Source organism: Gordionus sp. m RMFG-2023, chromosome 1 (genome assembly GCF_954871325.1).
Source record: "Gordionus sp. m RMFG-2023 chromosome 1, tfGorSpeb1-WG-v2, whole genome shotgun sequence".
NCBI lineage: Eukaryota > Metazoa > Nematomorpha > Gordioida > Chordodea > Parachordodidae > Gordionus > Gordionus sp. m RMFG-2023.
Genome location: NC_088775.1, coordinates 31189185 through 31200025, shown reverse-complemented (window position 1 = coordinate 31200025; position 10841 = coordinate 31189185). Strand labels below are relative to the sequence as shown.

At 29.4% G+C, this 10841-nt stretch overlaps 1 protein-coding gene across 1 annotated transcript; it reads left to right on the top strand.

Moving 5' to 3' along the window:
• The first annotated feature begins 5318 nt into the window (after positions 1-5318).
• LOC135924175 (uncharacterized) lies at positions 5319-7267 on the top strand. Its single transcript, XM_065459226.1, has 2 exons — positions 5319-6700; positions 6754-7267. Exons 1-2 carry the CDS (start codon positions 5319-5321, stop codon positions 7265-7267), a joined length of 1896 nt encoding a protein of 631 aa, XP_065315298.1.
• Positions 7268-10841: the final 3574 nt, after the last annotated feature.

Sequence of the window (10841 nt, the reverse complement as noted above, 5' to 3'; positions counted from 1 at the left end):
TTTTGGGCGATGATACCACATATTTATATTTATAGGAGTTATTTTTCAAAGTGGGTATTACAGTACACACACTATAGTATAATCTAATATATATAATCTCCATAATCATAACACGATCGTTTTCGTATCTCCAATGTATTTTAAATTTAAGGAGACTATATGGTGTAATGTTAGTTTTTTGCTCTCTACGAGAATCAAACACAAGCCTCCCGCTTCAAAGGCATATGCTTTACCGCATGCACCAACTTGAATATAAATAAATTAAAAATATTAATTATATATTTATTAAAGTTTCAAAGGCGTATGCTTTAATCATGCACCAACTTGAATATAACTAATTTAAAATATTATTTATATATGAAGGGTAATTATTTAATTTGTGTGTATGATATTAAATATACTTTATTAATAAATTTTATATAAATATTAAAATTTAAGAGTAAAAGAGGTAAAATTGTTGCAATGTATACTGTGAGCATGTATTAGAAATATCAAAATTTGAAAATGTGATGGAAATCATATTGGATAAAATTTAAAATAGAGGTTCTTTAAGATTTTTGAATTTTAAATATGGGTTATAGATTGGTCTGAAATTTTTGTTGCAGACATAGCCAGGCCTGATCAAAAAACCATATCCCATGCAACTTTCATAAATTAATTAATAGTTGATATTTTATAAAAATAATGGAAAATTTTAGAATAACCCCAAAATAAATATAAATTTTTAAATAAAACCTCATAAAATAGGAAAATTTTGTATATTTACTCATAACTTCATAATTGTAGAATGTATGTTATTCATAACTTATAACATTTTTGATTAAATGTATAACCTTTTTGTTTTACTTATATATAATTTGACTATGATTGAAGTTTATCTCCTTATTTGTTAACTTAGACATATCTTTTTATTTTTTCTATTGTAATTTAATAACAATTTCTTAAATTTAATTTTATATTTTGTAACTAAGTAATAAATCATTTGGTTTGTTTAAAATTTAAATTAGGATGAACATATTTTCAGAATGGTACTTTAATATGTATTCAAGAATTTCATATAAATACCAGGAGCTCACCAGTAGAATCATAGGTAAATCAGATATTTACCCTTCCTTTGATGATAATTTTGAAATTAGACAGATTTAATTCTTATAAATCCCTTACATCAGATCTATTTTTCTGGATCAAAATAAATTATTTGGGTTTTCCTGGGCTTGGGAAATATTTTTCACCATTAATATGGACTTGGACATAGCTTGAGAAACATTTTTCATAATTATTATAGTCTAAGATTCCTGTAAATTTTTTAATTTTAAATATGGGCTAGAAATAGGCCTGAAAATTTCTTTTGAAAACATGACAAGGCCTGATCAAAAACCAAGGCCCATGCAACTTTCATATTCTGATTGTATTTTTAAATGCATTGTGACTTTTTATATATTTTTTTTCAGTCCTCAACTATCAAAATTATTATGGTCTTTTGCGGGTTTGAGAAAACCAAGTGCGAGGACCTGGCTTGGGAATTTTTTTAATATTAGGCATAGGTGTAATATTAAACACAGAATATTTATATGGCCTTCAGGTAAAATCTAATTTAATTATATTTTTATTTAAAAAAATAGTATTCACTCTTAGTCTTAATGGGTTGGCCTTGGCTGGGGTGAGCTGGGTTAAAATAGACTAAAAAATAGATTGCTTTTATAGATTTACCTATCTCCAGGCTTGGAAATTTTTTTTAAAATTACTATCGGTTGGCCAGGTTTGAGAAAATTTTTTTATAAAATTATTATGGGTTGGGCTGGGCTTGGAAAATATTTTTATAAATTATATTGGGCTGGGCTTGGGGAAAATTTTTCAAAATTATTATGAGCTTGGAGGCTTGGGAGTTTTTTTATTATTAATTATAGGTCAGACATTGGCCCAAAATAAATTTTTTTGCAGGCCAGGGCTTGACCTGATCAAAAAACCAAGGCCCATGAAAATCTGAATTTTGATTGTATTTTTAAATTCATTATGATTCTTTAAATATATTATTTCAGTTCTACCAAAATTATTATGATCTTTCATTAGGCTTGGAAGAATTTTTCATAATTAATATGGCTTTGGACTTAGCCTGGGAAATTTTTTAAATATTAGGTATAAGTAATCAGTAATATTTAACAAATAATATTGGTATTATCAAGTAAATGCTCTAAATTTACTTTTACTCAAACCATAGCACTTAGTTTTAATGGATTAAACCTGGCCTGAAGGAAGGAGGGGGTAAAAAGAATAAAAATTGGATCTTATTTTCAAATAACAGGTAACATGCATAAAAGTAAGAAGAAAATTTTCATTCCTCGTCATTTTTTATGGGCTATCTACTAGTAATATATAAATGCGCATCCTATGGGTATAATTAACCACATTATCCCAAATGTATAGGTAATTTATTTTTAAAGAATAAATTTTTATCAATATTACTAATGGGTCGAGATAGGTAGAATTTAAGTATTTGAATATTTCTATCTTAAAAATATTAATTTTTTGGGGCGAAAAACTAATTCAACTTTCTAGACTGACGTTCCGGAGTAATTTTATCCAGTAATACGAATGACTTTAAAGGCATCGAGATCCATTCTCAAATAAATGGGTAAATTGTTCATGTCACTCAACTAACTGGACGTGGGCTCTCGAATGCGAACGTCTCATGATGATCCAAAAATATATATAGGCATTATAGATAAATAAAAATTCCTAACTTTATCCTAATTCCAGAGAAGCTTTAATTATATTTTTATCTTTATATAGAAAAAAAAATTTCTATCTATTCCTTTTTTTAGAATTTATATTTTTTAAGTCCCTCGAGTTGATTATTTTTTTAAAATTTTAAGCCCACCACTCTCACGCTATGCAGGGCTCTAATATGGGTTATAAAACCCCATAGATGTAGTGATTAAAAAAAATTTTTGCCGACACCTCGTTACTGCCGAATGAATATCAGTGATATTTATATAAAAATCACATTTTATTAAAAAAATCAACAATCTTTTTTTATTTAAAAAAAAAGAAAATAAATTTAATATTATAAATAATGTACATGATTAAATTTGATATTTTTCTATTCCTTATAAGTTATTTACAGTTCAGATTCGACCTTATGAGTTCGGCTCAAATTGTAATTATTATTTAACTTTAGTCTTTTTCTTTAGCTTACTAATCCCAAAACTAGTTGGAATCAAAACACTTCCTATTCTTCCATATGGCTCGGCTTTGAGGCATATCAATGATGATTTTCTTACTCAAGATGTCCTTGCAAATTTGAGAAATCCAAGTTAGTCGTGGCATGCCTTTATTTCGTTGGCCATAATTTCTAGATTGAGAACTTACTGATTCACATAAGTGAGTCAGTTCTTAACACATGTCCATACTATCTTAGTCTTCCATCCTTTATCTTTTCCAACATGGAACTACTCCCATCTTCTTTCTTAGGGTATCATTGATCATACGTTCCAACTTGGTGTATCCTTGGCTCGATCGGATCATACGTATTAGAGTTACATCCTATCAGATTTCTGGAGATAGTATCATATGACTTTTACTGGTCAATAAACACCATATGCTGTTCCTTCCTCATCACCGCATATTTTACCATCATCGCTTGAAGTGCAAAAAGGTTTAATGGTACAAAACAGAATTGATTTTCGCGGATATGCACTTCGTCTCATAGTTTCCTGACAACGATTTTTGCAAAATCTAGTATGGCTTGTAACTTTAACCCCCCCTATAATTCGAGATTATATCTATATTATATCTTTCCGATGTCCTCACTACGTCATTCGTGACATCATGTCATCGGTACGTATTTATTTATTTTTGTAAATAAACTTTTTTTTTATCAAGCCTCATTTATAATCAACGCTTATGTATATTCAAATAAAGCCTATAAATCGGTATTTGAAAAGGGTATGTTGCGATTAGTTGATAAAAAATATGCGATTTCGATAAAAGGTAGATGATTTTTCTTAAATATTATAGAAAATAATAGATTTATCTTAAAAAAATTTTATATCATGGAAAGACTATTGTTAGAGTATCAAATATTCTACTCAGAGTTATATAAAACTGGTAGGAAAAAATCTAAAATAAAAGGAAACTGCACATATTTATGTCAATTATTTTTAGAATAATGATGTAAGTTATTCTTAAGTATTTATTAAAATTAATATATTTAATAATACTAAATATTTTAGGGTAATGATTATCAATATAGAAGGTGATATTAATGATGATTAGACATATATTATTTTTAGCTGATTCATAAAAATAATTAGAAAATTATATTTATAAAAAACAAAGATTTGTCATTTTTAATATAAATGAAAAAATTTTTTAATACCTGCTATGCTACAGATTACATTTTCTTAGCCTTGGATTATTACATATGATTATTTAAAACTCAGCCCCTCTTTTAAATATAGTTAAAAAATTTATAGATGATAAAATAAGGTAAATACAAGAATAATATTTATTTTATTAATTAATGATTCAAGATATGTAATAATAAAAAATATTTTATATTTTATTTATAAAAGTTAAATATAAAAAAAACATGCAAATTATTAACATAACATATTTTTTTATTTATTTAAAAAACATATTAAAAATAACATATATATCGATCATTAGTATTCTTAATTCTATTTATTCAATTTAATTATTCGGCATAAACATTATAAAACCGAATGGTTACAAGCCCTTTACAGACGACCATAGTCTATCTTCAACCAAAGCGATAGCCAATTGATTAATTCTCCGAATTACTTGCGAAAACATATCTAGATGAATCACACTACACTAATTTCTCAAATAATTCAAATTATATTTATCTTTTCTCAATCGATAATTCTTCAGAGTCTCAAAAAAGGAAAAAAAAAATGAGTTCCCTTCTCATATCGGATATTTCCGTGCCCCTTTTTTTTTGTTTCACTGATAACATTACCTTCTTCCATGAAAAATTTTGCGTCATTTCAAGTATATTATTATCCACCATTTTTACTTACTACCATTTACGTTAATGTTAATTGCTAATTGTTTATTGTTTATTTTTTTTTATTTTTTTTTAAATAACATTCTCCTAACATCCATTTAATTAAAATAAAATCAATTTAACGATAATCTTCAACAATTTTATTTCGAGTTCTTTTTTTTTCTTCTTATTTTTAAAATTTTTTTTTTTAATTTATATATATCCATCTTATTCCCCTTCCTTTAAGAAAAACAATAACACAAAAATTTCAATTCCCTTTCCCACCTTGCCCCTCCCCCTATAAACATAAATGTCCCCTTCTACACATATCCCAATTAGAAAAAAATGTCCAAACTGTGGGCTACATACCTTAATCAACAAAAACGGAACCCTAAGGAAGCACGGTAAAAGTGGTAACTGGTGTCATTTATCACATCAGTCACCTTTAACAGATCCTATTCCCCCTCCATTTTCTCTATTGCATTTAACATTAACATCCCCTTCACATATCCCAGCTCTCACCACAATTAATAATTTATCTGTTAATGAGGACTCACCCTGTACTTCCAATGAGTTACCAATACCCTCCTTTTCCGATGAATTTACAAATTTACCTAAATCTCATATTATCTCAAGAATCCCCCGGGGAGCCAGGCTTCTTGCGGCTAAATCATATAGTAAAACTATTAATAACCTTCTAACCAATTTTAACTCCCCACAGCACTGGAAAGAGTTTCTCTTATTTGGCTTCCATGCCTTTCAGGTTCCAACTGACAAAAGAAAGCTGTCCCTCACTCAACAAATTAAGAACAGGTTAAATGATCTAGACAACATTTCAATGGATATAACTTCCACACCTAAGTTATCCATAAATCCTTTTAAGATAAAAGTAAATTTAGTTGGAAAAAAAATCGATAATTTAGATATAAAAGGAGCACTCCGTCTGGCCTCTTCATCAGACACACTAGCCCCCATTAATTTTCAAACTTATACCCGATTGGCTATGAAGCACCCCACACATCAGCCATCTTCAACTGAATTTCCTGGTCTAAATCCCACATCTTATCCAATAGAATTTACCCCAGAGGAAGTGAGAAAAGCAATCTCAACCTTCCAAAAAGATACTGCACATGGTTTTGAAGGCATGAGACCGATATATCTTCAAGACCTAACAATCCCTCTTCTAAATTCTCAAACTACACTACTCAACAGTATAACTCTCCTTTGTAACAGGATCTTACATGGTGACGTTCCTATCTTCGCCCAGCCAATTATGTTTGGAGCAAAACTAATAGCTCTTACAAAACCAAACAAAGACTTGCGCCCAATTGCCATAGGCACCCTTTTTAGAAGACTAGTATCAAAATTGATTTCGGCTCGAATCAATGAGAAAGTCTCTACAATTCTCACATCAACTCAACTAGGGGTTGATGTCAAAGGCGGCTGCGAGTCTGCCGCTCATATAACCCGAATATTTCTACAAAATAATCCTCAAAATAAACACCTGATTAAAATTGATTTTTACAATGCATACAACACAATAAAGCGATCTGTCTTCCTAAAATCCTTTATCAATAGCTTCCCATGCTACTCCAGCTACATTTTAAGCTGCTATGCGAATCCCTCCATCTTACAATATGGTGAATATAGGCTCTCTTCTTCAGAAGGAATTCAACAGAATGATCCCCTAGGGTCGATATTATTCTGTCTAGGAATAGACAATCTAGTTAAAATATTAAAAGCAGTTGCCTGTTAGATCTTCATATCTGGTACATAGATGAAGGGATTATAAGCGGAAGCCCAGAAGAAGACAAAGCCCTAGAAATTTTGCAAAAGGATGGGCCAGACATAGGCCTTCTCTTAAACGTCGACAAAACAGAATTCTGTCAGCTCACCTCTCAATCTCCCAACTGTCACGCCTTTAAAGAGGTTATGGCCGAAGAACTAACACATCTTGGCTCACCAGTTGGGGGTTGCTTAGCAGTTGAAGCCTTTTTCCAGGCTACTTCGAATAATTTGAACAATATGGAGGGTCTACTTATGCAACTTCCCACGCATAAATCTTTCTTCTTAATAAAAAATTTCTTCAATATACCAAAGATCTTATATGCTCTACGGTCTACTGCTGTTTTTAAACATCCCAAACCCTTAAGAGCATATGAATCCATAATTAAAAACATCATGGAAAAAATAACTAACCTCAAATTTAACTCCAATTCGTGGCATCAACCACTCTCCTCTGCAATAAAGGAGGCTTAGGGTTACGATCACCCATAGCCTTATCAATTAGTGGTTTCATCTCGTCCAGATTGGCAAGCTCCAAAATAATAACTGATCACCTGACCTTGCCAGATGCACTACTTGACGAAGCTTATGTCATTTGGAAAGCCTCAGTTGGAGATGAATGTCAACCACCAGCCTCCCATAAACAAAAGGATTGGGATAATCCGATGATTGCAAGGTCCGTTGATTACCTCTTTTCGACATGCAATCTGAAGATCATGCCCTATTAGCTTCCCTCAACCAAGGTTCAGGACATGAATACTTGGATGCCATCCCCTCTAAAAATCTTGATCTCGAACTTTCAAATCAAGAATTCAGTTTTGCTGTAGCCATTCGATAAAATGTAACAACCTCAGTTTCATATAAGTGCAAAAGGCCAGTTAGTCAAACTGGTCGTCATTGCCTCCAATGCATTTTTAGCAGCGGACGCTCAATCCGGCATAACAGGTGTAATGCTCTCATAAAACGAGCCTTACAGTCAGCAGGCTTTCCTGCCACTTTAGAACCCTCAGGTCTCTTTACGGATGGGAGACGACCCGATGGAATTACACAAATTCCCTGGGAGAATGGCCGATTTCTAGCGTGGGATTTCTCCTGAGTGGACCCCCTCTCACCCTCCAACATCAATAAAGACATTTTAAAATACACCGAAGATTTTAAAACAAATAAATATGTCGATATTCCAGATGAGTATAAATTCGTACCAGTTGTCACGACAACTTTAACATCTCTTGGAAGTCAGGCTCTTAGCCTAATTAAAAAGATTGGCAGAACCTTAAGAACAAAATCAGGAGACCCAAAAGAAGGCGTCTACTTACGTCAACGCATAGGAATTCAGATTATAAAATCTAATTTCACATGCTTCATAGGTTCATTCCCCGGGGAGCCCGATTAATCTATATTTTCTTCTTCTTCCCTAAATCATTTAAAATTACCCCCCCCCCCTTCTTCCTCGTATTATCATTTGCACTAATTATATTCCCATTATTATACTTTGTATTATGAAGTCGTTGGTTGTTAAATTTCTTAAAATTTCTAGAATTGTTAAATTATATATTTTTCTTAAATTCCGTTATGTAAAAATTGTATAAATGATTTATTATAAAATAATAATTAGTTTATTTGAAAACTATATTAAAGTTAAATATAAAAAAACATGCAAATTATTAACAAAACATATTTTTTTTATTTTCAATATACATTTTTTGGTGAAAATTATTTTGCGTTCTTTTTTATTATATTTTAGGCACTCCATTCTATATAAAAATTTTAAAATTTTACCAGCATATTTTGTAACTTTTTCTTAATAATAGATAATAATATAAATTTTATGAATATTTTTAAAAAAAAAAATAAAAAAAAATAATGAAAATATTTTATTATAAATAAAATTATTTTCCATTCTTTTCTTTATTCGATAAAAAAAGGAATATTTTATAGATAATATATTACCTTTATTACCTTTCCCTTTCTTTTTTTCCTTTTCTTTACCTTTACTCCTTTCCACTTTTCTCTTTTCTTTTACATATCCTTTCGCCTTTTCTCTTCATTTCTCCTTTCCCTTTTTCCTCTCCCCCCTTTCCTTTTTCTTTTCCTAACATTTTTTATTTTTTTCCTTCTCCTATTGTTTTCCTCATTTCTTTCCCTACAATTCCTCTCACTTCTCCTGTTTCTTTCAATTTTTCCTTTCTTCCTTCCTATCCATTAGTTTTCATTCTTATAAAAAATTTAATTCCAACTTGCCATTTTCTTTCATGCACCGGTATTTTCTCGTTAAAAGTTTGACTAAAAATGAAAAGGTTCTATCAAAAAAGGAAAAGATCCAATGAAAATAAGAAAATCGTTATTTTTTAAAATATTTAAAAAAAAATTATATTCTTAAGGATCCAACATTATAGAAAGCTTACCAAAATGGTTCTCCAAACAATATTCGTCTTTATTCGCATATATACTTATTATTTTTCATATAGTAAATATTTTTATAATTTTTATTTCTCATCATTGTTCCTGCTCAATAAAATTAGCTATTGAAAATATACTCAATAATATTTTTTTAATATCAGTCCTTAACCCCATACACATATTTTTATTTAAACTCGGATATCTCATGATTTGTGATCTTCGCCATTTGTTATTCAGCGCTATTTATGATTCATGGGAATTTCTGATTCTGCTTCATTTGTGATTCCCAGGCTACACCCCCTCCGGCCGAAGCTCGGGCTAGGGCCTAGCCTTAGTTATTATAATATTTCAAATTTGGATTATTAAAAAATTTTATAATTGTGGTGGCTTTAGACATAATTTTATAAGTAACTACGTTAAATTCATAAGTAGCTACTAAAATAGCTATGCTATATTTAGAATTTAATAGCTAGAGTGCGCTATTTTTTTTAAGAAAGGGGAAAGTAGTTGTATCAAAAGTAATAGCAAATAGCATTGATTATTTGTTAGGAAATGATCAATATTGCTAATTAGTGTAAAAAATATGATATTAACTAATTTGACAGATGGACAAAGGAGTTGCCATAGGCTATCAAATTGGATGTAACATACTTTAACCACTAATGCTGTAAACGTTACTACAAAAAAGAAACGCGTTACCGTTATACGTTACATCTGAAAAAAGGAAGGCGTTACCGTTACCTTTTCAAAAAAGGAACGCGCGTTACTGACTTTTCAAAAAAGTAACGGGCTACTCGTTACTTAAAAAAATTAAATATACAAAAATAATTATTATTTTTTTCCGACAATATATATTAAAATAAAACTATACAAAAAGAATATATAAGATCGTTTTATAAAAAAAATATTCATATATTTAATTATAATATAAAAAAAATTATACAAAAATAATATATTATAAGATAACATCTTTATGTAACAATTTTTTATTTATTTTTAGCACAATTGATTTCAAAATTTTGATCAGACAAACCAGAGCGCTTAGTGCTCAACACAGCTGGTTAAATAATGGGATGTTATTTATAGTATTAATAATAAATAAAATCTATAATGAAATTCTCTGTAAAATTTTGTTATTGGATAAATCCTGGCTATGCCACTCTTTCATATTTATTTATTATTTAAACAAAGTTTTTAAAATCACTATTTTTATTCTTTAAATTTATTAACAATTATAGTCAAACCAATAGCAATAATAAAACAAGAAATAGAAGATATAAAAAACTCAATATAATACTTTGAACCAACACCAATATTTTGTTAATTTTGGGTTTTTAATGTTGGTTCACAGCCCAATACTGTAGTATAATTTAATTGCTTATATTTAGGGCTGTGCCGATCCATATATTTTCACCGATCCAATCCGATATTGCTCCAAAACTGATGCGATACTGATACCGATCCGATATTTATATTGAACCAAATATAATTAAAAATCAATATTTTTTATGCAAAAAATCAAATTGTGCATTTAATTTAATTTTTTTTATTTCTACAATTAAGACTATAATTTAAAAAACATATATTTGATAATATATCCATTTTATTTTGGTATGAATTATACAATTGCTTAAAATATAAAATTATA